The sequence below is a fragment of the Hypoxylon fragiforme genome (genome assembly GCF_022984875.1).
Source record: "Hypoxylon fragiforme strain CBS 206.31 chromosome Unknown GGS25scaffold_4, whole genome shotgun sequence".
Classification (NCBI taxonomy): domain Eukaryota; kingdom Fungi; phylum Ascomycota; class Sordariomycetes; order Xylariales; family Hypoxylaceae; genus Hypoxylon; species Hypoxylon fragiforme.
In genome coordinates, this window is record NW_026054759.1 from 2,463,758 (window position 1) to 2,491,683 (window position 27,926).

The 27,926-nt window shown below is 49.0% G+C and overlaps 12 protein-coding genes across 12 annotated transcripts; 5 read left to right on the forward strand and 7 right to left on the reverse strand.

Moving 5' to 3' along the window:
- Window positions 1-1,194: 1,194 nt before the first annotated feature.
- On the forward strand, window positions 1,195-3,910 carry GGS25DRAFT_530962 (small oligopeptide transporter; the record flags this gene model as incomplete). The annotated part of the gene is made up of 5 exons (XM_049265444.1): window positions 1,195-2,264; window positions 2,324-2,914; window positions 3,088-3,231; window positions 3,282-3,788; window positions 3,826-3,910. 5 exons carry the CDS (start codon window positions 1,195-1,197, stop codon window positions 3,908-3,910), a joined length of 2,397 nt encoding a protein of 798 aa, XP_049117973.1.
- Window positions 3,911-4,487: 577 nt separating this feature from the next.
- GGS25DRAFT_487064 (uncharacterized protein) lies at window positions 4,488-5,651 on the forward strand. The gene has a single exon (XM_049260682.1). It carries the CDS (start codon window positions 4,676-4,678, stop codon window positions 5,138-5,140), a length of 465 nt encoding a protein of 154 aa, XP_049117974.1. The 5' UTR covers window positions 4,488-4,675; the 3' UTR covers window positions 5,141-5,651.
- A 209-nt stretch (window positions 5,652-5,860) lies between these two features.
- GGS25DRAFT_530968 (TauD-domain-containing protein) lies at window positions 5,861-7,509 on the reverse strand (the record flags this gene model as incomplete). The annotated part of the gene is made up of 5 exons (XM_049265445.1): window positions 7,274-7,509; window positions 6,872-7,210; window positions 6,406-6,777; window positions 6,150-6,251; window positions 5,861-6,064 (listed from the first exon to the last, which is right to left on the reverse strand). The coding sequence occupies exons 1-5, from the start codon at window positions 7,370-7,372 to the stop codon at window positions 5,861-5,863; spliced, it is 1,116 nt and encodes a 371-aa protein (XP_049117975.1). The 5' UTR covers window positions 7,373-7,509.
- Window positions 7,510-8,526: 1,017 nt separating this feature from the next.
- On the forward strand, window positions 8,527-9,870 carry GGS25DRAFT_242163 (uncharacterized protein). The gene has a single exon (XM_049257125.1). It carries the CDS (start codon window positions 8,934-8,936, stop codon window positions 9,705-9,707), a length of 774 nt encoding a protein of 257 aa, XP_049117976.1. The 5' UTR covers window positions 8,527-8,933; the 3' UTR covers window positions 9,708-9,870.
- On the reverse strand, window positions 9,871-11,240 carry GGS25DRAFT_242203 (P-loop containing nucleoside triphosphate hydrolase protein). The gene is made up of 4 exons (XM_049257126.1): window positions 11,089-11,240; window positions 10,405-11,008; window positions 10,158-10,334; window positions 9,871-10,099 (listed from the first exon to the last, which is right to left on the reverse strand). The coding sequence occupies exons 2-4, from the start codon at window positions 10,792-10,794 to the stop codon at window positions 10,034-10,036; spliced, it is 633 nt and encodes a 210-aa protein (XP_049117977.1). The 5' UTR covers window positions 10,795-11,008; window positions 11,089-11,240; the 3' UTR covers window positions 9,871-10,033.
- A 224-nt stretch (window positions 11,241-11,464) lies between these two features.
- GGS25DRAFT_487070 (uncharacterized protein) lies at window positions 11,465-13,084 on the reverse strand. The gene has a single exon (XM_049260683.1). The coding sequence runs from the start codon at window positions 12,888-12,890 to the stop codon at window positions 11,607-11,609; it is 1,284 nt and encodes a 427-aa protein (XP_049117978.1). The 5' UTR covers window positions 12,891-13,084; the 3' UTR covers window positions 11,465-11,606.
- A 183-nt stretch (window positions 13,085-13,267) lies between these two features.
- GGS25DRAFT_242295 (uncharacterized protein) lies at window positions 13,268-15,203 on the forward strand. Its single transcript, XM_049257127.1, has 2 exons — window positions 13,268-13,580; window positions 13,660-15,203. The coding sequence occupies exons 1-2, from the start codon at window positions 13,536-13,538 to the stop codon at window positions 15,154-15,156; spliced, it is 1,542 nt and encodes a 513-aa protein (XP_049117979.1). The 5' UTR covers window positions 13,268-13,535; the 3' UTR covers window positions 15,157-15,203.
- Window positions 15,204-19,108: 3,905 nt separating this feature from the next.
- Window positions 19,109-20,324, reverse strand: GGS25DRAFT_520809 (uncharacterized protein; the record flags this gene model as incomplete). The annotated part of the gene is made up of 2 exons (XM_049263946.1): window positions 19,109-19,613; window positions 20,290-20,324. 2 exons carry the CDS (start codon window positions 20,322-20,324, stop codon window positions 19,109-19,111), a joined length of 540 nt encoding a protein of 179 aa, XP_049117980.1.
- A 75-nt stretch (window positions 20,325-20,399) lies between these two features.
- Window positions 20,400-22,198, reverse strand: GGS25DRAFT_520810 (uncharacterized protein; the record flags this gene model as incomplete). The annotated part of the gene is made up of 2 exons (XM_049263947.1): window positions 20,400-21,966; window positions 22,083-22,198. The coding sequence occupies 2 exons, from the start codon at window positions 22,196-22,198 to the stop codon at window positions 20,400-20,402; spliced, it is 1,683 nt and encodes a 560-aa protein (XP_049117981.1).
- A 431-nt stretch (window positions 22,199-22,629) lies between these two features.
- GGS25DRAFT_487078 (uncharacterized protein) lies at window positions 22,630-24,926 on the forward strand. Its single transcript, XM_049260684.1, has one exon. It carries the CDS (start codon window positions 23,069-23,071, stop codon window positions 24,731-24,733), a length of 1,665 nt encoding a protein of 554 aa, XP_049117982.1. The 5' UTR covers window positions 22,630-23,068; the 3' UTR covers window positions 24,734-24,926.
- An 862-nt stretch (window positions 24,927-25,788) lies between these two features.
- On the reverse strand, window positions 25,789-27,223 carry GGS25DRAFT_242308 (uncharacterized protein). Its single transcript, XM_049257128.1, has 2 exons — window positions 26,703-27,223; window positions 25,789-26,642 (listed from the first exon to the last, which is right to left on the reverse strand). Exons 1-2 carry the CDS (start codon window positions 27,131-27,133, stop codon window positions 25,898-25,900), a joined length of 1,176 nt encoding a protein of 391 aa, XP_049117983.1. The 5' UTR covers window positions 27,134-27,223; the 3' UTR covers window positions 25,789-25,897.
- Window positions 27,048-27,740, reverse strand: GGS25DRAFT_242325 (uncharacterized protein). Its single transcript, XM_049257129.1, has one exon. It carries the CDS (start codon window positions 27,693-27,695, stop codon window positions 27,315-27,317), a length of 381 nt encoding a protein of 126 aa, XP_049117984.1. The 5' UTR covers window positions 27,696-27,740; the 3' UTR covers window positions 27,048-27,314.
- Window positions 27,741-27,926: the final 186 nt, after the last annotated feature.

Here is a 27,926-nt window from a genome sequence, read left to right on the forward strand (position 1 = left end):
GACACGTTCTGAATACAGCAGCCCAGGGACATTACTAGCTCTTCAATAATACACCGCTGTATGATTCCCTCGACGGCGCAGACACGACTTGATCATGGAACCATATTATATTACGCGATAAGTTAGATGTAGTCAAGAAGATCTAAATCTGCCAAAAGTTGCGTATAGTCGATCAACCGAGTCAGGTGACACCCATCAGCACATACTCGCGTTCTTTTTAATCAGAAAATGGGGGGCTACATTGATCAATTGCTGGTTTTCAAGATCTTATCGTCCTATCTTGAGGTACAACAGTACACGGCGATCTATAATTTTCATCAATTCAATTGGCATAGAGGTGGATAGTAAATATGTAGATGTGCCAACGCAAAGCAGCTAATAAATTGTAGTGTCTCCAACTTATCTATCCTGGGATATGGAAGAAGTATGATAGGTAGGTAATACGAATGACCAAGTTCGAGTATACCAACCTACCCTAGGTACCCAGTTAACAACTCAATTACGGGACTCCAAATGGATCCAAGTCAGAGCCCTAAAAGCAGTATGATTATAGTAGGTAGATATCCAACAACTAACTCGGGATCAGAATTTTGTTACAGGCCTAGGACGTCAACAGTGACCGAGATATCTCAAAGGAGGCTCTTGTTGGCACCCACTTGATGAAATATTCTCTTCATCGTCTCCAATCTTTCTACCACAGCCTGCTCAACGCCGCTTGATATTTCCACCATCAACTCGAAATAAGATGTAACTGACTTACTAGATTCATCGGTTGAATATTACTCACTAAGTAGAGACACGTGATTTGTGAAGTTCTGTTTCTTTACGGCAAAATAATTCCCGGACGGATTTAGCCATATCTCGACCGAGTTTGTTTGCTTCGGGAAGGTCGAAATATGGTGGCCAGGGAACGATAAAGGATATCCAGGATGTCTCAGATGTTTATGGGCGCTTGTGGGGGGGTAGTACCATCCGGCTGGCATTCGCCCAACCATGGTTCCGATAAGGGTACCCGGTAAATACCTACCTACCTACCAACCAACTAACCTAGGTATCTCGACCCATCACGATCAGAAGATATAAAGACTTGCTCTTCATCCTGAACATGTTTAGGTCCTGATAATATCCCGGGTGAGCTTTAAATTCAGTATCAGACCACTACCTGCCTGCCTACCAGCTTGGTATTCTGTCATCATGGGATTCACCTTCAGGGGAACAAGTGGCGCTTCTCCCACAGCAATACCTGAGATCAACCATGATCCCGGCCAAAATACGACATCTCACTCATCCGATGAGAAGTTTAACATCATTAAATCAGCGATTGATCAAGAAGATGATAAGGAGATCGCCAAAACCGAAATACTTCTCACTGAAGATTCACCCTATGAAGAGGTGCGTGCTGCTACGCGTCCCTTTGATGGTGGGGAAGTCGCATGTACTGTGAGGGCATGGATCCTAGGCATTATCTTCGTTACACTCGGTAGTGGCTTGAACATGCTCTTGAGCATGCGAAGCCCAGCCATCAACTTCCCAGCTGTGGTTGTCGTTCTGCTCGTCTATCCTATTGGATGTCTCTGGGCCAAAATCGTCCCCACGAAAGTGTTCAATACGTTTGGCCTGCAGTGGACATTCAATCCAGGGCCGTTCACTATCAAGGAGCATGTTGTCATCACACTCATGTCGAACGTTTCGATTTCTTACGCCTACTCTACAGATGCACTGCTTGCTCTTCAGGGGAAACCGTTCTATAATATCAATCTGGGCTGGGGCTTTGCTTTGATATTCACTCTTAGCTCGCAGCTCATCGGAATCTCGCTTTCTGGGATGTTTCGGCGGTTTTTGATATGGCCCGCTGCTATGCTTTGGCCCAGCCAGTTCTCGTACACTTCTCTCTTTTATGCGCTTCACGATAAGAGTAAAATGGACGGTACTACTTCCAATGGATGGGTCATGAGCCGATATCGCTACTTCTTCGTCGTCATGGGAGCTATGTTTTGCTATTATTGGATCCCGGGGGTTCTTTGGCAAGGACTATCTGTGTTTGCTTTCATAACTTGGATTCGACCAGACAACATCGTATTGAACCAACTTTTCGGTGGCTATACAGGGCTTAGTCTCATCCCCATCACCTTTGACTTCACATACGTCTCCGCGTACTTGTACGATCCACTGCTAGCCCCAACGACATCTCATGTAAACACCTTAATAGGCCTGTTCTTCTTTGTCATCCTCACGACAATCGGCATTACTTATTCCGGTGCCCTGTAAGTAGTCATAACCTTTATCCAGAGGCCTTATTTCTAACGCGAATGTGCCTAACCAGTTATGCCGAGTACCTTCCTCTCGTCACGTCGCAAGCTTACGACAACACTCAGAACGCCTACAGCGTGTCAAAGATTCTTGGCGATAGCTTCACGCTCGATGTGGAAAAGTACCACAATTATTCGCCATTATTCTTATCTCCAACCTTGGCCCTCAACTACGGGCTTTCCTTCGCCGCACTAACCGCTGCGCTTGTTCACGTTGCGCTTTTCGATGGAAAGGAGATATGGTATCGCTTCAAAGCCTCCCGCGACCAGGAACCGGACATCCATCTCAAGTTAATGAAGAAGTATGTCGATGCCCCTGAATGGTGGTACACGACACTTCTTGTCATCTCCCTCGCATTGGGGCTTGGGACGGTGTTAGGTTACGATTCGCAACTACCCTGGTGGGGGTTTTTCGTGTCTGTCATCCTAGCTTTTGTGTTTGTGGTTCCGACATGTATGATCATGGCTGTATCCAACATTACGTTGTCCTTGAATGTAATTTCTCCCTTCATAGCAGGGTTTATCTTCCCCGGCCGACCGATCGCTGTCATGATCTTCAAGGTCTTCAGCACAATTACACTTGGCCAAGCCCAAACATATGGTATGTTTGTCACAAGAAGCCCGAGTAGCCCATTATCATATATCAGTCACATCTCCTAACTAACTGCCAACAGTACGTTATCAAAAGAAATCTGTTTTCGCTCTACTCTAGGAAGTTACTAGTCCTGGGCTCAATAAACCATGTAAATTTGTTGTACGAGACTAACACAAAATAGAGCAGTGACTTAAAGATGGCTCATTACATGAAAATACCCCCTCGAGTCACATTCTGGTGCCAGGTCATAGCTAGTATATGGGCCGTCTTTGTACAGATTGCCGTCATGAACTGGACTTTAGGGGCTATTCCCGACGTTTGCTCAAAGTAAGTCATATACCTCAATTACTCAATTCCGATGGCTGACTTGTATTTAGTACACAGCCTAGTCACTTCACCTGTCCTAACGGGCGAGCATTCTTTTCATCGTCTATCGTATGGGGTGTTCTTGGTCCCCATCGTATGTTTGGTCCTGGATCAATGTACGTGAACTTCAACTGGTTCTGGCTCATCGGAGCTGGTCTTCCGGTACTGTTGTGGTTCCTCACTCGCAAGATGAAGCTTGGGTTCGCACGTCACTTCAACGCACCGATAATGTTCGGAGCTATGGGATGGTTACCACCAGCTACCCCTATTAGTTTCTCGTCATGGGCAATTGTCGGCTTGATCTTTAATTATGGCATACGCAAGAAGTTCAATGGGTGGTGGCGCACATACAATTACGTCACCGCAGCAGCTCTCGATGCAGGACTCGTGTTGTCAACTATAGTCATCTTCTTCGCAATCACACTTCCTAATGTTACTATCCCCCAGTGGTGGGGGAATGTAGACATTTACAACACAGCTGTAAGTGGTTGGCAACAATATCATACGCCCGTTTTTAGGTCTCTCAATCATACACCTACTGACTCCGATGAACAGGATGCATCCAATACGGCGTGGCTCAAGACAGTACCAGAGGGTGGTACATTCGGGCCAGCAACATGGTAGTCTCATGGCTCCGTAAGTCACAGAACAGGCGTAGGGTATAGATCAGCTCATGAGGAATCATGACGCGTCAATTGTCTCTGGAAACAATACATAAATCTAACATCTTGAATTGAACCGGTGCAACTTTCATTCTGCATCCTCTCCAACAACCTGTCTACACTAAATTCTCTCCAGATACTTCTCTATTTTGCAATATCTTCGGGCAGAGCCGAAATAAAGTGGCATATTCAACGTCACTGCAACCGAATATCAGTACTACATTGATAGTTAGCCATGGGCAATATAGCACTTGAACGCTCAAACGAGCATACAGAAAAGCGTGGCGATGCCCTCGTTGATATTCTGGTCGATGGAACTTCGAAAGCCGCAGAGCTGTATCGTTCTGGCAAGAAACTCTAGACAAAAGAAGACTTTGCAACTTTTAAGGAGAAGCTAGCCAGTCTCCAACATGAAGAATTAATCACGATTCGTCGCATTGACGACAAGATACAAAATTCGTGGAGCTTTAATGACCTGGGACCGAACCCCGTGTGGTATAAGCCATCCTAAGAATCAACAAGTTCTTCTTAATAAATGCTAACTTGCTTACCATAGGAAGCCATTCTGTTGTATCAACGACTATTGGCGCCTAGTACTAGGTGATTTGAAGCGCAAAGCCCTACCAGATGCCGGCTCCGCAGAATCCATATGCCTCTGTTCTTACTTTGTCGTTTGGCAGAACATAGCATTCGAGCAGTTTAGCATTAGTCAAGAGCCCTTGGTCAAACCGTTCGGCGAAGTAATGCAAAAATGGCAGAGCAGCCAGGCCCACGATTGGCTCACGCGCGAACTCGTCTCCCTCAAGGGCGACAGAAAAGTAACGAAGCTCTTGTGTTTCGGCCTCGGCGACATGGCTCTTATGGCTGAATCGGAAAAGACACGTGAGGTCCAGATAGTAAAAATGTGCCAGCACGCCGTCGCCGCAACCCTGGCAGAGGCATTTAGCCCCCTCTCACCCGACAAATTCGAAGCTTTCGCCCAGGACCCGGCCTATAGCAAGACAAGCAAGGAGCTATTGGAAGCATATGATATCCAAGTCATCGGCGAGCACGGCGCTGGAGGTTTCGCGTTGATCGATGACGAGTCCATCGTATACTGTCGCTACCCCAAGGTCCCCATGTCGCAGATTATCGCTGACCTGGCGCGTCCGGCAATCATCATTAGACCGACAATGCCAGGACAGTTGATCGGTATGTTGCAATCCTAGGACCTGAAGAGCCCCAGGCCCCACCCCCTCTTTTCCCCCCTAAGTGGGATATTTCAATGTTGCTATCCTAGATAACTGAATTATTGACTAACTCGACTGACACAGGGACGAACTTTTATTGGAAGACGCAGAATCTCCCCGAACTAGGGAGATGTGGAAAGAATACACCATGTACGACTTCATTACTGAGGGCTGTGACATGGACTTGACGGGCTTGAAGATCTTCGTCCGCAAGGCAGTCACTCAGGATTTGTGCGACAAGGTGGAGGAGTTCTCTGATTATGGGGTTCTACCTTATGAATGCGATAGAAATATACCTAGGTATATGCACATCTATCTAAGAGAAGCGGGCCAGACGAGGGAGGTACTAGGCAGGTAATTTTTGGTAACAATTTTGGTGCGTGGGTAGTATAGCAATCTAGACACTACTATATAAAACAGTGTTTTTCCTTGTAAACTTCATCTTTCATATACATTTACTGGTTTGGTGCAGATCAGAGCTCGAGAAGACTTGTGAACTAAAAGAATAATTCACAACAAATCACTTTCCTACTACGCACACAGGTCCATAATCACCCACGTAACTACCTAACCTAGTAACCATACCACTTAAAATCAATGATTAGATATTTAGCTACAATGTCACTCATGCCAAAAGTGTAACCCTCCCCACTTATCAGTATGTCCAGCAAATGTACCTAGATGCCACACGACCCTCCCCTACCAAACCGTCTCCAACCCCCCAACCCCAACCGGCCGCTCCCCAAGCGTCGTGATGCGGAACCCATGGCGCAGCCCCTCCTCCTCATTATAGACGTCGTAGTCCGAGATCGCCGTATGCGCCGTCACCCGGTTGTCCCAGAGCGAGACCGTCTCGTCGTCCCACTTGACGCGGACTTGTGCGTCGGCGCTTTGGGAGATGTGCTGTTTTTTTTTTTTTTTGGATAGCGTTCGTTAGCTTGGCTTATCTTCAGGTAGGAAGGGGGAATGGGGGGGGATATAAACGAACAGTGAAAAGGAGCTTGAGAATAGCGTCCGACTCCTCCGTCTTCAGCCCAATGATCTTCTTCGTGAACCCGGGGTTCACGAAAAGCGCCTTCTGGCCCGTCACCTGCAATACCTAGCATTAGAACCTAGGTATCTAATCTTATCATATCTTTCCCCGTCTCTCCTAATTCCATCTTTTCATTTTCTCTTTTCGCAAAAGAGCAGAGGCAGGTTGCAAGTAAAGTCGGGAACTCCATGTAATAATAGGCAGAACTCACCGGATGCACCCGCACAACGGGGTGCTCCGACCGCACCGGCTCGCGCCTGACGAACCTCCCGTCGCGGCGCGCGCTCTCCGCCTGCGGGAACCCGCTGTGCTCCGCGCGCAGGCCCTCGAGCAGCGTCTTGATCGGCGGCGAGAGCCGCTCGTACGCGACCGCCTGCGACGTCCACGTCGTGTCGCCGCCTGCCGAGGGCACGGCTAGCAGTGTGAGGAGGGTGATTCCGGGGGGCTGGTGCTCGAAGGACACGTCGGAGTGGAAGCTGGTGGTGGAGAGGCGCGAGGAGGAGAGCTGCGCGCGGTAGAGGTTGTCGGGGCCGAGGTAGATGTTGTGGAATTCGAGGGCGGTGGGGACGTGGGCGCCGACGGGCTAGGATGGTGGGGACGTGTTAGATATCTTTTAAGGTAGGTATGGTCGAACCAATATGCAAATGTGATTTATTAGAGTAGGTACCTAGACTTACATGCACATGCAACCGGCCAAAGTACCTGCCAAACTCCTTCTGCCTCTCCACACCAATGTCCTTGAAGTTCTGGCCCCGGAACACCACGACGCCCCTTTCGGCAATCAGCAACGCGAGCTCGTTCTTCTGCTCGTCCGTCAGCTCGGAGAGCTGGAGGCCGGCGATCTCGGTGCCGACGCGGGGGGTCAGCTTCGTGACCTTGACGTTGGGGTCGTTCAGCCCGAGGATATGCGGCTTGGCTTTGTCGGCGAGGAGACCGCGGTCGGCGAACTCGAAGGGCTCGGTGGGTGGGAATGTGGTGGTTTCGTCGTAGACCGGGAGGTAGTGCGCGTACTTGTACTGTTTCTGCCATTTAGTTTCTTATTACCTAACCCCTGAAGTTGATGTATGAGGTTGTCTTACTGATGCATGCTGAACTGCGTCGTAGGCGCGGTTGAGCTTCTCCGCCTTGGTTTTCAACTCGGCAGTGCTAGGCAATACTTCTGCGACTGAGGGGGCCATTATCTACCAAGTATCTAAGCAATAACACTGTTCAATTGAACTCTATGATCATATCTCCTAAGATGGCCGACACGCTGGTATTTATGTAGTAACCACGATGCTCTCCCTGACGTTATCTGATGCCATCTCATCTCCCCGCACATTCCTCATCGGTCCCGCGTATGATGCGATGCTGAGGTTGGAGATATATATCTCCAACGAATTGAACGCGCCGGTGTCACCCAAGGCCTATGTACTTGCTTCCCATATGGTTACTTTTTCAACAATTCTGTGATATGGTTGCTCAATTCGGCCCGCAGTTTATAGAAGCCTTGTATTGTTGCTTTATTTCGTCACATGCTGCAGAGATGTTACCATTCTGCCCTATTTGGAATTGGGGTCGAATAGGGGGCTCCAATGAGCTGGGCTAGGAAATCATGCAACCCACCACCATAATGACGATAGGGGATGATGGCCGCCACTTAAGATACAGATAGATAAACTAGCTTGTTGCAAATATTTTGGTTTCGGTACATTTATTTCAGCTTTACTACATAGTACTTGATTTCTGATCATGCTAGGCACCTAGTAGTTCGAGCCTCCTTTTATGCACGTTCCAGCAAATGAGCGGCGATATTGATTTTCCTTTCCCGCGACCTGCCATGCGTAACTAAGGTAGCATGGAGTGACTGATAAAATATAGAACACCTTTATACCAAACCTTATACCTATATGTTGTATCAAATACTGTTAACGCAGGTTTGGGTTATCTAGAAGATTTATCGCTGGTAAGGTTGTTAAGTGACTCGGTGAAGCTAGTGGCGATATGATGGTATAGGGGTAAATGATAAAGCGGTGACAATGTCCAGGAGTCCGTGATCCTTATATGAATTGCAAATGACTCTGAAGGCTTACAGCTCAGCATGCTTTTTGTGATCATACTTCTTGTGATGCTGTTGATTCAGTGACGCCTTCAATTCCAGAGTCACACATCGCACTGATCTACTCCGCAAGAGCTCTGTAACTAGGTGATTATATATTATCCCGACCGAAACTTAATCCAAATATCTCATGTTTGTCTAATCCGAGATAATGATATCCGTATAAGTCTCTTGATAATCTAGTCGATAGACGTTGTTGATCACTGACTGCCAATATAGCTGCTGGGTAGGTACCTACTGGTCCACATTGCTTCGTGAGAATCTCCTACTGAGTCCTTACTAAGTATCTACAGTCAGGTTCCTGATTCTCTACCTAAGACCTACGAAATAAACATCGGATGATTAACCCTACCGCGAAGGTATCAACAAATTTCATACACAGGCTACTAACAATAGGTAACATGAAGCCAAGCAATATGACTCTGTACGTTTGGACACCGTCGAGACTCGTAATAAGACGAGGGGGGAAAAAGTATATAGACCACACCTCCTTCCCAGGAAACTTCGCTCCTCAGTTTTGGCATCGATCTTAAACCGCAAGAATACAGTGCATACGCACACCATAGCACCACAGCATTTTCTTCAAAACATTTCACCCCTTTTATTACCACCTCGGAAATACCATATCTACAAGCGACACGATGTGCAACGCCTGGAAGAGCAAGTTCATGGCCTGCGGGCACATCGCCCCCGACGACGAGATCGTCTCGTGCGCGAACTACGACCCGTACTCCACCTCCTCCCCCCCATGCCAGATCTGGACGCACCCGCCCAGCGAGGTGCGTCCGTACGCCCCTGGAGAAGGATGGGGCGACTGCGAGTCCTGCGCGACGCGCAAGACGCTGAACGACCAGTGGGTGCGGGCGATGGGCTCGTGCCCGGACAGCAAGTACCTGCAGTACCTGCAGTCGCGCAACTACCTGTTCATGCTCGACTGGGTGTCGATGGACGACAAGAAGACCGTCCAGGACCTGATCATCCGCATGTGGATCGACTACGGCGAGGTCACGGACGTGAATATCGCGCTCAAGGGCTTGGGTTATGAGGTCGATGAGATGCCGATGGGGCTGGCGAGGAAGCGGCGGAGAGTGGGTGAGGACGGACAGGAGCAGGAGCAGGAGATTACGCCCGCGCCGAGTGAGGAGTGGGATGTGGCGACGCCGCGGACAAGGCGCGAGGATACGGATGATACTGACATGAGAGATCCGTCCGTGAACGGGGATGGCTGGAGATTGGAGGCCGGAGAAGCGACCGATTGGCTTGATATAGGGGAGTCAGGAAACGCCGATGACGGGAGCATGATTCGTCAAAGCATCGAGTTTGATTGGGCATCAAGCCAGAACGATAACGAAGATGACGTTAACATGCATCGTCATAGTATCGACAATGATTTGGCGTCAGACACCACGATTTAGAGCAGTAGTAGATGGTAAACAGGTAGTCAGGGATTTTCATATTACATAGGACAGGATAGGTGGGACAATTAATTAATCAGGTTAGGTACTCCTAATGCCTCGACCTCAAAGGATTCCTTTTCTTATTCTTCGTTCTTTATGTAGCAGGAAGGGCGATGAACTAGCGTCTGCTACCAAGCCATTATTTACATTAGAGGACAGTCCAGGTCTGGCGTTACTCTGCGAATAAATACAGAAAGGGTCTCGAATGTGAAATATCGGCAATGGTGCTTGAAGGGTGTCACAGGGGACGTGAAACCCCAAGATCTTCAAATCGTGGGAGCCCCCTAGTTTTGTGGTAGCACACGTATAAACTCGGCAAGGCTCTCCTCGCGAGTTCCATCCACGCAGATCTACGAATAAGTTAGTAAGAATCCAACGCTTACCAGGATGTAAGGTGGCATTACATACCGATTCCAGAGCGCTTCCATAGTGCTCGCGGATTGCTTTCATGTTCTCGACGTACTCCTCGTACCGCCGTGTGAAGAGCTTCTCGTCGTCGCTTCTCTCCCTGCCGCGACTCAGGAACCGGTGCTGGGCAACGTCTCGTGCGCACTCTAAAACAATGACTTTCACCGGCTTGCCAATCTGGTACGGAAACTAGATTAGCACTTTTGCGATTGCCTGGAACTGTGCCAAAAGTCGGATGTTTGTTTACCTTCTCCTCGAATACCAGTGCAGTCTCCATGTTGCGTGGGAACCCGTCGATCAGCCAGGTGGTAGTAGCGTTACTTTCCTTTGGGATGGAGCTGATCTTGTGCTCTAGCACTGGAACAAGTACGTGGGAGGGCAGGAGTTTGCTCTCGCGTAGATGCTTGCGAATTCTGTTAAGGTCGAAGCTCAGAGTGTCGTCAGACACCTCAGACTTGCAGAGCTCACGTAAATAATCTCCCGTTGAAATGTGGCAATAGCGATGGCCGGAGATATCGGACTGATCGGCGACGAGCTTACATAGGGTACCCTTGCCGCTGCCCGGGAGTCCGAGGACAAATACAATAGGGCAGTAGCGGGACTGAGTGGTGTTCTCCATGCTGGATATCTCGGCCATGATCTTTGGTTCGAACCAAAACCCCTAGAGGTAATACTGGTTGCGTTGGCTTAACTTTGCAACGAGTACCTGTGCAGGTGTGTAAGTGCAAACGGCAAACCACCACGATTGTCTAGCAAATCACCCCTTAGTGTAATAGGTGTGACTGCTTGATATAGATTTCTCACGTTTCTTGGGGTCAAAGATAACGCGGCAACGAGGAAATGTAATAAAACTGTAGCTTTGGTTAAGGAACAGCGTTCAAGGTAGAAAAATATAAATTTGACTCTTAAAAAGTCAGGAAGAGGTACATACCTTATGTATGTAATATGTATCAGTCGGCTCACATGCAGGTACTAACCTAAGGTATTATGTATCTAGGGAGATGCAGTGAAATCCCGTGACTCCGATGCCTGATACATCATTTTAAGCTGCCTAATAGTTGTTTGTAGCTGATAAGTGATAGGCGTGGAGCCACTACATGTATGTAATCAACTCCATGGCTTGAACTCAAGAAGTGTACCTCAGGCACCTAGGGTAGCCTTAGAGACTTCAAAGCACGGGGCAGGTTGTACTGAAATAACCATTCCCATTCCCATTCCCATTTTATAAATGCCTGCCTACCTACCTACCTACCTACTAGGCATTTGTTACTTCACCTGTCAACCTATTACTCTGTATGTACTAGATTAGGTAGGCAAGTATGTAGGTGATACTTGGACCCTTAGGCAAATACCTAAGGTTAATTGGTTGATTCGTAGATTCAAGTTGGTAGGATTCGATATCATCGTTATCTCTCTCGCTACTAAGTTAGTTGTATTGTATTCTTTCTACTATCTGCTTGAACCGCCACGTCGTTCGGACTCTAGTAGAGCATCGAATTCCTTCTGAGCTTGCTCCCTCTCATAATTTCTCGCCTCTCGTTCCTCGTCTTGCTTTGAGTATGCGAACCCTTGAGTTTTCTGCTCCTTCTCCTTGGAGTTCAGTGCCTTGTCTTGTCGCATCTGTGACCAGCCCCTTTCCTGGCCAGAGGAATCACCTTGAGTCCACTGTGCATTGCCAGATTGGGACTGTTGCCTAATACGTGCCCATGCAGAGCCACTTTGGCTACTTTGCTGCCGTTCTGCCTCAGCTCTCCTTGATGAGGCAGAAACTGGCGAAGCGTCATCGTCGTCGCCAAATAAGTCGTCATCGTCATATTGAGACGAACTAGGCTGGGGTTGAGGCTGTGGTTGATATTGGGGTTTTCGTGTCCAGTCAGGCGATGGCGCTTGACCTGTTGCTGATTTACTGGAAGCATTCTCCGGTCCTGGTTCATAGCCCTCACCCATGGTATATTGAGGTGCTGAATTGCCCGACTCGGAAGTGTATTGGTCACGTGGGTAATCGGAGGCTGAGGATGTAGGCTGAGCGGATTGAGTCGGCTGAGGATATTGGGGTACAGGAACGCCCGGAATACGTCCTTGAGTGTTTCTGTGCTGCTGTCTGGCGGCGATCTTCATGTCCTCTACCAGGCGCCCTAAGCGCCGATCAAACATTATATGTGAATCAAAAGAGAACTCTGCCATAGAGGTACACATAAATACAGCCAGGACCGAACAAAAGGGAAAATAGCCGGCAATCCGAACGGCATGCCAAGCGTATTTGGCCGATTCGCCGGTCACGAGCCGCAAACCTCTGGAAGGGAAATTCCGAGTGAAGCCCATTGACTTGGGTTGATAGAGAGGAAACTTGAAAGTGCGTCTGGTGGTCCAAGCCATGGCGCAGCTTAAGGTCGCTGAGAATACAGGGATCCAGGGAAGAAACCGAGCGGCATGAACACTAGCTTCAGCGATACCTTCAATTTCGTTGGCACTCAAGCGACGATGAGCAGCCCCGGCAGCCGCCATTGCCTTTCTGGTAACCATGGAGACACGTACACTGTCACCCATGAAGACGTAGGGAGCCCATGATTGTAATGTGGGCAACTTGTCAAAGTCAATAGTAGCGCCGGGTTCGAAGAATTTTCTCTCGAACTTGGTCTGAACGGCCTGATCAAAATAAGGCCAAGTTTTGTTTGAAGTCTCTTGAACTGTCCAGTCCTCGTAGGAGGGATTACTCCCGCCGTCGGACGACATGTTTGCTGATTGAATGTAGGATACCCGAACAGAAATTAGTTTCCTAATTCTATTGATATGATTTCATTTGCTTCATTTGTGTAGTTGCTTGCTCACTCACTCAGTCAACTACTCATTCACTCACTCATTTGCTCATTCGACGCTGATGAATATTGAAGGAGGTGGAATCATAAGTTTAAATGCGAATTGACTTCTTGACGCAATGGTAGGTCCGGAGCTTGAAGCTTGGGCCACTATGCATGACACCATGGTGGATCCATTTTCCTGTGGCTTGTGGCTTGCAGTATTATGTAAGTTTCCCCACAAGTTCGATTCGATCTAATCGATGGACCCCTGCACGATCTATGATCATTGATCATCAATTCCTTAGTGGGGACTCTCGCGTCGTCAAACCGCGTCGCGCGTCAACTCGGACTCAATTCAATTCATTTCACCCAATTGCTTCAAGTTCAATGCTACTTGCTACTTGCTACTTGCTACTTGCTTATCACCTTTTGGCACCCCTCCTTCGACTTTCACATTATCTATTTTGCACACCAATTCCCAATAATTTTCCATCCCATCACCTATTTATCCTCATCCCATACGCGCCTGTGTTTTGATCGCAAATTATGATAAAATAAATTCAACAAAAAAAACGCCGTCATGCCCCTCCAGAAATCCTTCTCGGAGCAAAATGGTTCTTCTAAAGTACGTCTCGTTTCTACCAAGTAACAAGTAATATGTAAGCTGCTTGACACGGATTTTTTGAGCTGACAATAAATCCCAGTCTCGCCAGCATTGGAATAAAACCAGAAGCCATTCCGCCGCAACAAATGGAACCACATCTCGAAATACCGCTCCTAAACCTCTCCAACCCATATCCGAGGTTTCAAAGAACAAGCTCAATGCATTCAAATTCCCTAACTTTACTAAATCAGTTGCCCAAGAGCCTTGCGCGCCAATTGTTCATGCCGATGAATCGATAGATAACCCAGATGAGAGGAAACAGAGTAAGCGAACCCCAGAGGAAACCATTCATTCGCGCGCATCCGATAGTACGACTACACCCGTAAGTCGCTTAGCATGGCAGGATCTTATTGGCATGACCGAGGCGAAAGAGGAAGATGAACAGACCAGTCCTAATGAGAGAATTGGCTGGGATACCAGGGAAGACCCGCTAGACGTGATGAAACTATCGCCAGTAATGCCAAGTAGGAGAGGGAAAAAGAGAGCGCGAAGTTCCTCTCCTGTATCGTCGCCTGCTTCCCATTCGAAACCTCGCAAGCCCGCGGTCAACGTAGAGAAGTTGTCACGAGCCCTCAAATCCCCTCATGCTGACCCTGCACTGGAACTATGGGATCGCTTTTCTCTCAGTGGGGCTACCTCTACTACACCTCTTGGCGCCATAAATTCTACCCTGGCTCAGATTATGGTAGCATCTTCGCCGAGGCCATCCAAGACAATCGGCGGAAGCGGACTTCGAAGGGCAACCAGTTGTGGGGCAAATTGGCCTAAACGCCGGAGGGTAGAACGAATAGAACTAACGAAGCCGATGGAAGTTGCAATCGAGGAAAGTCCAAGCCGTCATTGTAAAACGTCTATGGTAAACGCCTTACTACAGAGCGTGACTGGTGAGATCAACAGGTCCAAGGCCATTCAAAGCCGTCAAGACGCCTTGAAGTCTCCTTCGCCCAAAAAGCGATCCCATCCCGCAATGCAGTCTACTGGCTCACCTTCGCGACGAACTCCTCGATCAAAACCTACTCCTCCGATGTTTGATGAGAAAGCGGTTCCGCAGGCACAGAATACGAACTCGATAGCGCTGAAGGATGATGCGTCAGACTATGGAGACGACGATTTCGACGATGACACACTTATGGAGCTGGATGCTACGATGTGTCAACCGTCTGAAAAAAGCGCACGAGACTTACCCATGCCACCAAAGGATTCCAAGCAAAATTCAACTCAGCAGCAACACAGTCCAGTTTCCGAGTCGTTCGAGTATGAGTTCGATGACGATGTGTTTGACGACGTATTTACTACTGGTGAAGTTATATTAACACAGCTCGATTCTACTCACTATTCCAAGGATAAATCCGAAATATCACACCAGCCTGCTGTTTCAGTTGCCGCACAAAGTATCCCGGTTGCTGTTGCTGATGACCTTACTGAGGATTTGTACGATGATGATTTTGGGGGTGATTTTGACTTTGAGGCTGCTGAGATGGCTGCTACGCAGTCTGTCTCTAAACAGACAAAGGGGTTCTTACCGGTACGTAGGTAGCAGTAGGAACGAGTCAGATTTAGTTGCTAAGAGTATTGGTAGGTATCCAACAAGCCCAAGACTATTCAGAGGTATCTTGTGACTAAGGTGCTCCAAAGCGAATATGTCGACGACAATGGAAGACAATCGATAGAAAAGGTGAGTTTCATACAGGTTGGCAAAGGTGTTAGCTAATATTTCTAGATCCTATTTGTCCAACTTGATCGAAGTAATATTATGAAGACAGTTCACCTTCGAGGGGATTGGATTGATACGCCAGCAAGCGCAAAAGCATACGTTCATATACACGGCGAATTCCAATCAAATGGGCAGTGCATCATAGATAACTCCCAGAATATCCTTATTCTGCATCCGGACCAGTTAGTATCCGCCACGGTCGTAGCGGACAGCTTTACATGCACTCGTCGCGCTGTCCTCCAAGATCGTGTTAAGGCGACCAGCGATAAGAGTCCGCCCCTCGTGTATGGAACTCTACTACATGAAATCTTTCAGGAAGCACTCATGTCCAACAAATGGAGCCTAGACTTCTTAGATGGTGTTATTTGTAATATCACTGAGAAGCATGTGGAAGACTTGTATACGATAAAAGTATCCATCAACGATGCTCGCGAACATCTTCGTTCAAAGATGCCAGAGCTAAGGAGCTGGGCAACGGCATTTGTTGCCCCATTCCCAAGAGTAGGTGGTCTCGATCGGTATTCAGAGACATCTTTTGCTAACATGAGCCAGCCCGACGCCATTGTACAAGGCCGAAATGGTGACAAGGCAAATATGTCAGTCACGAAGCTACTTGATGTTGAAGAGCATGTTTGGTCTCCAATGTACGGGCTAAAGGGTAACATCGACGCCACTGTCCAGGTGACTATGAAAGACGGGGCTCAACGACGTATCTTAACGGTGCCCTTCGAAGTGAAGACCGGTCATAATGCCACGAGCAGTCATCAAGCACAAACGTCTCTATATAATCTACTATTATCAGATCGATACGACATTGAAATCGCTTACGGGATCTTGTATTATATGGAAACATCGCAGACTATTCGGATCCCGACCATGCGCAACGAGCTCCGCCATATGATCATGCAACGCAATCAATTGGCCACTTATATTCGCGAGCGGAACGTCCAGCTTCCGCCCATGAAACGAAGCACCAACACATGCGATAAATGCTACGCAAAAGTGCCTTGTTTCATATACCATAAACTTGCGGATGGTGGTGATGGTGAGACGAGCGGGATGAAGGCCAAGTTCGACGAAGTCGTTCAACATCTAACCCCGGCCCACCAAGAATTCTTCCTCAGATGGGAAGATCTACTTACTAAAGAAGAAAGAGAAAGCCAGAAATTTCGCCGAGAACTCTGGACTATGATGAGCACCGAAAGAGAGAAGGTTGGGCGGTGCTTTGCTAATGTGATCATTGAGGAGGGCTCCGCCTCCGAAGATATCCAAAACCTAAGAATCAATCGATTCAAGTATACGTTTGTCAAGGAGAGTCCGGCCTCTGGCTTTTCTTTCCTTGATTCCCAGCTTGCGGTGGGAGAACCGATTGTCGTATCAGACGAAAATGGCCACTTCGCCTTGGCGATCGGATTCGTCACATCAGTACGAAAACATAAAATCAGTGTGGCAGTTGATCGACGACTTCATAACGCCCGCATACGCCGATCAGGATTCGACGAGTCAAACAACCAGGTTTTCGCGAGTATCATGGAAGTGGCACCAGAAGGGGCAAGACCAAGTGAATCCCAGGGCAAGATTAAAGAACCCCCCCTAAAATATCGGCTTGATAAGGATGAATTTAGCAACGGTATGGCAACCGTGCGAAACAACCTAGTTCAAGTAATGGCAGATGGCGTTTATAGATCGAGGGATATCCGGCGGCTTGTTGTCGATCTTGCTCCGCCTAGATTCAAGACGATCGCGACGCAATACACAATTGCCGGTCAAGAGACCCTGAACATTGATCAGAAAAAAGCCATCGAGAAGGTTATGAGTGCCAGCGATTATGCGCTCGTCCTCGGTATGCCTGGTACTGGCAAGACCACCACGATTGCTCACATCATCCGTGCGCTCGTTAGCCAAGGGAAGAGCGTCCTTTTGACGTCGTATACTCACTCTGCGGTCGACAATATCTTGTTAAAGTTGAAGACTGACCAGATGCCAATCCTGCGACTAGGCGCACAAGCCAAGGTCCACCCTGAAGTGCAAAATTTTGCAATTCTTGCTGGGCAGCCGATGAACAGTTTCGAGGAGATCCGAAGCGCCTGGCACGAAACACCGATTGTGGCAACGACGTGTTTGGGTGTCAACCATCCGGTCTTCAGTGAGCGGACTTTTGATTATTGTATTGTGGATGAGGCCTCCCAGATCACCCTGCCAATCTGCTTGGGCCCTATTCGTTTAGCACGTACATTCGTGTTAGTTGGAGATCACAACCAATTACCCCCTCTGGTGCAGAATGAGGAAGCTCGTGTGGGGGGTCTGGATATCAGTCTCTTCAAACTCCTCTCAGACACGCATCCGGATTCGGTGGTAAACCTTGAACATCAATACCGTATGTGCGAAGATGTCATGATGCTCAGCAACACCTTGATTTATGAGGGTCGCCTTAAGTGTGGTACTGAATCTCTTCGCCACCGAAAGCTCGACGTGCCTCACATAGAAAATCTGCGCCACAAGCATTACGATGCAACTACTATCATGTGCCCTGGCACGCCACGATCTTTCTGTGCCTCCTGGGAAAATGAAAACTGCTGGTTACGCCAGCTGGTAGATCCCGAGTCGCGTGTACGATTTATCAATACAGATTTTCTACCATCAGCACGTGAAGAGGCCAAGGGGAACCGCATTGTGAATCCAACTGAAGCGCGGATCGTTGTTCAGCTCGTTGATGCGCTTCTCGCGACCGGTGTGCCAGCCGATGAGATTGGCGTCATGACACACTACCGTTCACAACTCTCTTTACTCAAACACGGGCTCCGCGCACACGGGAACAGTATCGAACTACATACGGCGGATCGGTTTCAGGGGCGGGACAAGGAGGTCGTTATTTTGAGCCTGGTTCGGAGCAATGAAGCCTGCAACATCGGCGACCTGCTCAAAGATTGGCGCCGCATCAACGTCGCATTCACACGTGCCAAGACCAAGCTCCTAGTCGTGGGTAGTGGTGACACGCTCAAAGGCAGCGGCGAACATGAAATGCTCAGCAAATTTATTAAACTGATGGAGGGTCGTGACTGGGTTTACGATTTACCAGCTGATGCGCTCGAGAGCCACTTCTTTGACGATATGGCGAGTTCCGCGACGCAGATCACGACAACGGGGAGTGGCGTCGCTCCCATCAATAGTTCTCCGACGAGGAGAATGCCGCACAAAGGCTTCGCCAGCACCCGTAGTCCAGGAAAAGGCGGTCTTATCTCTGAAGGCAAGGAGAATCAGTACCAGAAAACTACTAAGGGGCAGACCACGGGGCCTAAAAGGGGCAAAATCACGGAAAGGGCTCTGCTCAGGGGAAACATGATTTCACGGGATATTTTTAACGAGATGACGGATGGTCGCTTTTGAGGATCGTACCACTTTTAAGGGGGGGCGGGGGCTGTTGGTTCAGTTGTGCTGTGTTGCGCGTTTGCATATCTAGCGTTTGTTTGCATTGTTATTCGATGAGTTGACATAGGTACATCGGTCATGGATACATAGATATGGATACCTTACGATTAGATGACAGGTCGTTTGGCATGGCCGTGGCGCTTTGGATGATTACCCTAGGAACCTATTACCGTAGCATATGATGTGAGAATGAAATATCTTTAAAGGCAAGACTGTTGCAATTATGTGTGGATGTCTCTTCCTGTTTAAAACTTAACGTATACATATCTCATACTATGTGGCCACTACTGTCAGACCACTTAACCAGAAACAATTCCTACAAAGGTCACTGGAACGCCGTTCTTATCTACCTATGCGTAGTATCATTCGAGTTCTCCGAAATCTTGGAGTCAAACGCCAACGATGCTAACGGTCCGCGTGGGAAAGATGGCGGAGCCCGATAATCGTCGTCAGCGGCACTAACCACCACCACCGCATCATCGCCATCGACACCGAACCCGTTCCAGCCCACTCCTACCCCTAATCCTTCTCCGGCCCTTACACCTCGATTTCCACCTCCACCTTCAACATCACCACCACCACCACCACCACCGCCAAACTGCCCCACCCTCGGCCCATTCCCCATTCCCTCCTGAACGGAAATAAAACGTACCGACGAAAAAAGCCAAGGCAGGTAGACAGCGACCTGGTGACGCACAAAGTCGCGCTTGCGCACGGCGAAGACGAGGTCGAGGTCCTCGAGGGACCGGAGCTTGGTCTCCTCGACGAAGAGGAAGACGAGGGCGAAGGCGAGGAGGTTGAGGGCGGCGAAGAGGCCGAGGGAGCCGATGTCGTGGAGGCGGGCGTCTATGCTATAGGGGGGTGTGAGTGAGTTGGAAGAGGGGGGGCAAGGGAGGTGGGTAGGTAGGGAAGTAGGGGGGTAAGGGGAGTAAGGAGGTAGGGGGTGTGGGGGGGAGGTACCTGGGAAAGCATAGCTGGATCAGTCCGGCGAATAGGAGGTAAATCGCGATTAGGAATGCACACCCCTGAGCCGCGCGTTAGTAGGTACCTAGCTACCTAGTACCCACCCATCCACCCGCGATATTCAACTTTATATCTCATCAAGTTTACTTCTACGTACCGCTTCACGATGGGAGAGTGGGAAGCTATCGTCGTCTCGTTAACATGCAGCTTAATTCATCAAAACTCTCCGCTTGCGCATACGACAACGATTTAGTTGCGATCGAGCCAGTTGTTCGGGTAAAATGCGTTGTGGGAACATTTTCCCTACACACATCACTTCACTTTATTATATATGTCAGTCTTTCCACGTTTGGTTGCTGATAGTAGCCGTAGCATAGGCTCAAGGGCCATGGCTAACCTCCGTTGTACAATAGATGGTAGCAAAACGTAACTGGAGATGATGATTTACGATCTCAAAAACGAACATATTCGGAGCTAGAATAACGTCCAGATGAAGTCTCCGAGTACAAAGAGGTTCTTATCCAATAAGGGCAAAAGCCTCCTTTGTATATTTTTGGGGCGTACTTGGAGGGTGTGGCGCACTTTTGTAGGAGTGCCATAATTTAGCGGCGCCGACTTCTGACTGAAAATGATGTCGTCGGTTTACCACGTTTAGATACTAGAATATATCCATATCATTGCTTTCGCCGTAGGGCCAGTATATCAGCAAGTTTCAGGTGCCCCTTTGCTCCCCAGCCAGAAGGGCCACTGTCTACATTTGGTCGTGTTGCAATATACCATCCCCAGGCTCGTCGGTCGAGCTCGCTGATGCTGAGGTGAGGCGCCCAGCTATCATAAAGGAGTTTTATGGCACCGAGCAGCCGGGAGACATTCTCCTCTCTTTCTTGTTCGAATACATGTGCGGTTTTCTTTTTCGGTGTTGCTTTGCTTGTGGTTTTCTGGGGATTTGGCAATTCTCTCTCGTCACCAGCCGGACCTTCGATGTTGGCAGCTTCGTTACCATCTCCGTTTAAATCATCTACTCGGGTAACAAAACTCTTGAAAAGGTATGCTCTTGCAGTTTCCGGTCGGTGAATAGACATGCCTACTACTCCTGCCCCATAAGATCTGCTCGTTTCGGAGCTAGATGTTCCAGACTTGCTTCTCATAGCCTCGAGGTCCAAGCCCCAGAGAGCTTCACCCCCCAGCATGGCTTTCTCTCCCGTGACTCGAAGTCGCTCGGCCAAAGCATCCTTTAAGCAATCTCGCATTATCCTCCACCGATCAACACCGAGCATAACCCCTCCATACCACCGGGTCATGACCACAAGAGTACCCACAGCGTCTGTTTCCCGCATATTTTTCAACAGAAAATCACCGCAGCCTGCCTCTCCATCGTCAAAGGATTCTTCCTTGATTGTAGTTGCACCGAAGAGGCCTGTAGGGACTCGAATTCGGTACGCCCAAGCATTGTGGGATGCGCTCTGAAGGGATGGGTTGGTCTCGAAAAGAGACTTCATCAGTACATGTCTTTGAGAGGGTTCCGTTATCTGCGTTGCCCGAACTATGAATGTCGACCCTTTTAAAGTGACGGATTGGCTAACAGACCATGACGGCCCATTAGAGATTTCGGGTGTTACGGTCTGACTGACACCAGTTTCCGTAGCACTTGATAGAACACTAGAGCTGGTGGGCACATCTTTCTCGGGGCTTTCCTGTTTCCATTCGTATCCGCCCCTTTTCAATACCGTAACTTCACGGCCCAATACTTTGACTCTTGGTTGGCCATGGCCCCAGCCTTGTTCATCTGCGCTGAGGCCTTTCTCTAAACCGATAGAAACAGCTTTACTTCTCGAATTAGCACTCACTACTGCTTGTGCCAGACTTAACCGACTAGACGGGGGCTGCTCAGGCATCGTATAGCGTAAGAGTTCGATGGCAAATGCGAGGACCAAGGGAGCACGGTTCGTCAATAATACAGTATGGGCGATGACATTCTCATCCGTCTCTACAGGGAATATAAATGACGATTCAAATTCTTGTGGAGAAACCGTTTCGGATTCATTGAGGAAGCCAGTGTCACTTGAGTATTTGGCGCGTTTCGCAGCATTTTCGAGAGCAGAGGCAGGTCGTTTAGCTGCAGATGGCCCAGCTGGGTTCTTCATCCGAGCTTTGCAAGCATTATGGAGTGATCGCGCAGCTTTGGCGTCTTTGATAGCAGAAGTAACATCGGCGAGAGGTCCCTCCGCTATCTGCTGAATACTGCACCAGTTATTTACAATTAATCCCATGTTATATCACATACCATATGATACATATTTGTCATAGGTAGAGATAGTCTATGTAGGTAGTGTTCTCATATGTTGAGATATACATACCTACGAAGGTTCTGTCCTTGTAATAACTTGACTCGACCCAAGGCATCTTTCATCGGGACTTTCATGCCAATCGTCATAAGTCGGATGAGGTCTTGGAGGTCCTGTTGAGACGCCATAGTGGGAATAATCAATTGACGTGTCACGTAGATGTACGTTACATGTAACCTAGTACATACATATGTAGCACTGAGTATAGTGGAATGATGCAGATGGCAGATGCAGTGTCCGACTTGAAATTGAGTTATGTGCTTAATAAAGTTGGGAGATGCGTCATTCGAATTAGGTGGACGCGTGGAAAGCGCGTTCCGTTGAGCTGCTTACAAGGTAGTTATTGTACCCTAGGTTAACTTATCTTAATAACCCGTATGTAACTTTAAGCCATCTGCGAGACAGCTGGCAGGTTATCTGCCGTGTCTACCGATGTACATCCTGGGATGCATACATAATACATACAGTTTAAATGCATAGTATCAAATTCCACCGCACTGTATTCCTCTCCAAAACTTCGGGTTATCAACTTATCATACCATAACATGTACTATGCTAAGTTAGTTACTACACCATGTAACTATGAAATCCTTGAAAAAAAAAAAATGAGATTCATCACTTGATCTTAGGTCGAACCCCTTTTTCACCACGATCTACATTGATATTGGCGTCACCGACTCCATATCTATGTGCACTACCTCATACACAGGACAGTAGATGTCATTGGCATCGCCGATCACATTGTTCCTAGATCTGGCCCCTGTTGGCTGGGAACCATATCCAAGTGGTTCATTCTCCGCCAGTTGATCGGAGTTTTTGGTAGTCTAGGTAGGTAAGCTTGGGGAACATGATGGATCGATAGCCGCATTACGTATCGGCTAGCTTACATTACCTCACTCTCACCTGCCTATCTGTGCGCGGAGGTGTACAGGACTTTTGGTGGCCAAGCGTAGAACTAGGATATTGTTCCGCCGCAGGACTAGTCAACTGTTATCACGATGCGGCCAGGGTGCGTACATGCTGTCATCGCTAGGGCTGCTGCACGCAAATGCAGGATAGGTGGCAATCGCCGCCTTGTCGGGTGGCCCAAGAGGGGTTATAGGCAATACGCCACAGTTAAGGGGCCGTCACAGCAACCACAGCGGCCGGTAGTCCCGAAAGGAGCTCCTTCTAAACCGGCTAAGTCAAAGCAAGCCCCTAATATCAAATCGAAACCCAGCCCAAGTACCCCCGCACGCTTAATCCCTTCAACGTCTACATCCTCAACTTCATCCCCATCTTCATCTTCATCCTCGTCATCATCCTCATCCTCATCCTCATCCTCGGGCGGATATGAAGACAACAAACAGCCCATATCCGAGCTAGTCCGCAACCGTTGGTTCCCGCTCTTCGGAGTCGGCGCCGCGGCAGCCTGCGTAGGCCTCTTTGCCGTCTCGGTCACGAACTACTGGCGGACGCACCCGGCGGAGTACTGGACGCCCGGCCAAGAGCCGGAGGCGCCCACGGGCCGGTCGACGATCCAGTCCCCGCGCGAGTTCGACGAGCACCTCGACAAGTCGGAATGGCGCATCGGCATCACCAAACTGCGGCGCCGCGTCGCCTCCGAGATGGCCCGTGGCCACGTGCTCGAAGTCGCCGTCGGCACCGGCCGCAACTTTGATTTCTACGACTGGAGCGTCGTGACTAAGGGCCTCGAGCCCGCGCAGGGGGCAGAAAAGCCCGGCTGGTTTAGCTGGTTGAAGAGCGACCGGCCAAGCGTGGAGGCCGAGGAAAAGAAGGAGGCGAAGCCAGAAGAAAAGAAACTCCTAGGACCGCCGCCGCGACGTCCGCAACCACAAAAACCTCCACCTCCACCTAAAGACAACAACGCAATCCTCAGCTTCACCGGCCTCGACATCTCACCCGCCATGCTCGATCTCGCACTGACGCGCATCCGGCAAGTGGTCCCCCACATGGCCGACCAGATCCCCAAGAAACCCACCTTCGCCAGCCTCGCCGCCTCATCTCCTCTCAGCACCGCGGGCGCGGGCGAAGGCATCTCCCTGGCCAACAACCGCATCCGGCTCCTCAAAGCCGACGCCCTATCCCCCCTCCCCTCTCCTCCTTCCCTCCCCCCATCTCCCACCCCCCATAAATACGACACGATCCTCCAAACCTTCGGCATCTGCAGCGTCCGGGACCCCGTCTCCCTCCTCGCCAACCTCGCCTCCTCCCTCCAGCCGGAAACGGGGCGTCTCGTGCTGCTCGAGCACGGGCGCAGCGACAGCTGGTGGGAGCTGGTCGTGAACGGCCTGCTGGACCGCAGCGCGCGCGACCACTTCGCCCACTTCGGCTGCTGGTGGAACCGCGACGTCGACCTCATCGTCCGCGCCGCCCAGCGCGCCGTCCCCGGCCTCGAGGTCCTCCGCTTCGACCGCCCCGGCTGGCTCACCCTCGGCACCCACATACTCGTCGAGATGCGCGTGCGCGGCGCCCCTGCCAACAACGGCGAAAATAAAGTCGCCGTTTCTGCTTCTGCGCCTACTCCGCTTACTACTCCTGTAACGAACACCGCGACTAACAAGGAGAACGGAGAGGAGGAGAAGAAGAAGAAGAGTGGCTGGCAGTGGCCGTCGATACTGTCGGTCACCAGCAGCGACGAGAAGAAACCGAAGGATTCATAATTGGCCTGATCTACTACCTAAGTACAGAGTCAAGATCTGGGAGGTCGGCATGAAGTTTACGAAGAAAATGCCGACAGGCTCAACCCGGTCTGAGGGACCGTATATATATATATATATGTGTGTGTGTGTGTGTGTGTGTGTGTGTGTGTGTGTGTGTGATTACTAGATGTCTTGTATAGGTACACAAGCCGCTCCATTCCATTGTATGTAGCACTGAGATTAGTTACATATGCCCAACATTGATGTATTATGCCACTTTCATGTTTCATGACCCAGCAAGCAATACACTAGGTTAGTTACATCCAAGCTTATTGCTTCGTACCCATCGACTTCCCTCCCAACCAGCATCAACCTGCACTCTTCATCTAGCAATTCACGAGACAAATCACATACTAGATAGCAGTAGTAAATGATAAAAGCATCAAGTTCATAATTCTGATCGGGGATTTCTTCTCATTCAATTTTTTTTTCTAGTAGACGCTGTTTGATCCATTTTCCTTTGCCTTTTTTTGAAATCATATTTGAACCACCCCCCATTTGCGCTGCGGTGCATCTAGCTTTTTGAGTTCTAAAATCCTCTCTCTACCTGTGTAGCTCATAGTAGTTTTTTGAATTCTCTCTAGCTATTTCTTCGTTGAAATAAATCCTACTAATACAGGTATGTGTGTATGTACCTAGGTAAATTCCCATAATAGTTGCGAGACATCAGGCGGTAAACAACGTCGATACGACTTCGAACCCACTCCCGTCTCTCATCTCATTCGTCAGGAATTGGATGTTTCAGTTCGTCGTGCATTCCTCGGGCCGTCATCATGCAGCCATCCCTTGCCGCCATCTAAGCGCCTTATATCATACAACTGTTCCAAATGATGTACCGCTCTCAGAAAGTAGTAGATGCGCAAAACCCCTAACGGAGATAAATAAGCAGATAAATCGGGAGGAATAAATGCGAACGAAACTTTGACGAGAAATAACGGGGCGCATAGGCAAATCAATGCACCAGCCAACGCCATCCCGCCATCCCACCAAATCATTGAACTCCAATTTTCCCCTCGCCAAGGCCGTCTCTCTTAATTCATCATACAAGGCGATTCACATGCCGGTGGCATGGACAGCCTCTCGCTCAACAGGGACAAAATATGTAAAAATGAGAAATTTAAGCATTTAGAAATCATCAAGTAAGCCGTCAAGCTCGTCAAGCTCAATTGTCTCGGGACTCCTATCCCAGTCAAGGATGTTGTCGAATTTGGTCCAACTTTCAACTTCCATATCTCTCTTCATCGGTATTATCAAGCTGGGTCGCATGGCAGGGCTAGTCATGAACGCCATGTGCGGTAGGAAACTTGGGGCGAGAGTCCTGGGAGGCTCGCCAAATAGCTGCTCATGTTGCATGCCGTCATCTATTGTTACTTGGTCGACGGGATCGGCCCGAAGCAGGTGTCCGTTGGCCTTTCGCTTTTGCAATCCATCGGCTGTTTGCGTGAATTCTTTTTCATCCTTCTCTAGCGGGGGCTCGTCACCCCTTTGATTCCGTGGCATACTAAGAGAGCGGTGGCTACCTGATATTGATCCCATAGGAGTACCCGGCATCGGCACGTCCTCATCCATGTCGTCAAATTCAGGCGAAGAGAGATCGACTTCAGGCGACAAACTAAGCTCTCTTCTCCGATCGCAATCAGCCTCCTCGGACGCAGAAGCCGAGCTTGACAACGACGGTGTGATGATACCACGAGCAGTGGAGGGGTCTGGGATAGGTAGGCGAGGGCACGTTGTTAGGAAGAAGTATGTGCGCCTCGGGTGGACGGTCTCGAGTTCTTTGGCCAAAGGACAAGGGGCCACTGCAGACCAACAAGATCGTTTCAGATATGTAGACAATCGAGAGGAAATGATAGCGCAGGGGTTGGCAGATCTGATAATAACGTTAGAACACGATGAATATGTGCATTCAAGTTCATTGGATTAGACTCACTGTTGAACGATTTTGACATTCTCCATAAGGACAGAGGCCAGCTCCTTTACTAGCTGCGGTCGATTACGAGTTTCCTCAAGTCGCACGATGACAGCTTCCACAATCTCATCGTTTATGCCTTCTAGATCTACTTTCCTGATCTCAGGAAGCCCTTCGTCTAATTCAATAGAGACCTGAAGTCCAGGGGAGGGTGGTGGTGTGTGATCATACTTGGCAGAGGCGGTGGGCTGTTTAAAAAGAGGCACAGAGCTAGCAGCAGACTGGGCCGAGTCATTGTGAGACCGTTTAAGCTTCTTGTTCGGATGCGATGAGCTTTCAGAAGACGATTTAGAGCTTGCCATACCGGAATTATTGGATGAAGACCGATTTACTGGGATGTGGATTCCGAGTGATGGCAAGGACAATGATTTGCGACGGGTGTTGTACGGCATGATAGGCAAATACAGTAGGATAATATTAATAAATGCGCAGGTGTATTTGGGTATTTGGGTATCCTATGGTCGAATGTTGCATGTATCGAAAGCACGAAGCAGTCCGTAGTTCTATTTCACAAGAAGAACCGCAACAAGAGGAGTTGTGATGTAAAGTGAGACAGGGGAGTAGGAATATGGATTAGAGATGGTTAGGGGGGGCAGCGATCTTGTATGGGGCGCGGCCGAAGAACGGGGGGACAACGATGCGAGGAGGGGACAGACCAGGGAAAGGCGGTGGGAGGTCTGTGAACGAAGATCGCGAACTATGATGATGAACCAACGAATAAGATAAAGATAAAAAGTAAAGAGTTGATCTTTGGTTGGGCTGACTGAGGAGAGAAGACAGCGGCGAGAAGGTGTAGAGAAAAAGCGTTATGTTTGTATTAGTTATTGGGGTATTCAAGTTAACAAGACGAAAAAAAAAAAAGTTACTGAGGAATGCTCTTTGCACTGGGGGGTGATGGAGGGACAGACAAGGGACGATGAGCAGGGGAGGTACAAACGGTACAGGTACCCACATCGGGCGAGGCAGTAGACAGGGGGAAACGAGAAGGGTAAAAAAAAATATTAAAAAAAAAATAAGTTGGAGTGACCTGAAGAGTGACATGCGTTGGACCTGCACCGGAACACTTTCTTCACTTTTTGCTACGAATCCCACACAAGAATTGAAGCGAAAGGCTGTCATTGCAGAAGTACTTCTTGGCCCCAGCGTTGTATTCAAGGGTCATCCCTTGTACATCTATTGCCCCGT

Bases quoted from the DNA above. Each gene is read 5' to 3' on its own strand.
- GGS25DRAFT_487064 (XM_049260682.1), top strand. From the start codon at position 4,676: ATGCAAAAATGGCAGAGCAGCCAGGCCCACGATTGGCTCACGCGCGAA.
- GGS25DRAFT_242163 (XM_049257125.1), top strand. From the start codon at position 8,934: ATGTGCAACGCCTGGAAGAGCAAGTTCATGGCCTGCGGGCACATCGCC.
- GGS25DRAFT_242203 (XM_049257126.1), bottom strand. From the start codon at position 10,794: ATGGCCGAGATATCCAGCATGGAGAACACCACTCAGTCCCGCTACTGC. The intron at 10,335-10,404 runs GTAAACAAACAT...TTTCCGTACCAG, and splicing joins CACTGGTATTCGAGGAGAAG to ATTGGCAAGCCGGTGAAAGT. The intron at 10,100-10,157 runs GTATGTAATGCC...ACTTATTCGTAG, and splicing joins ATGGAAGCGCTCTGGAATCG to ATCTGCGTGGATGGAACTCG.
- GGS25DRAFT_487070 (XM_049260683.1), bottom strand. From the start codon at position 12,890: ATGTCGTCCGACGGCGGGAGTAATCCCTCCTACGAGGACTGGACAGTT.
- GGS25DRAFT_242295 (XM_049257127.1), top strand. From the start codon at position 13,536: ATGCCCCTCCAGAAATCCTTCTCGGAGCAAAATGGTTCTTCTAAA. The intron at 13,581-13,659 runs GTACGTCTCGTT...AATAAATCCCAG, and splicing joins AGCAAAATGGTTCTTCTAAA to TCTCGCCAGCATTGGAATAA.
- GGS25DRAFT_487078 (XM_049260684.1), top strand. From the start codon at position 23,069: ATGCGGCCAGGGTGCGTACATGCTGTCATCGCTAGGGCTGCTGCACGC.
- GGS25DRAFT_242308 (XM_049257128.1), bottom strand. From the start codon at position 27,133: ATGCCGTACAACACCCGTCGCAAATCATTGTCCTTGCCATCACTCGGA. The intron at 26,643-26,702 runs GTGAGTCTAATC...CGTTATTATCAG, and splicing joins AATGTCAAAATCGTTCAACA to ATCTGCCAACCCCTGCGCTA.
- GGS25DRAFT_242325 (XM_049257129.1), bottom strand. From the start codon at position 27,695: ATGTGGGTACCTGTACCGTTTGTACCTCCCCTGCTCATCGTCCCTTGT.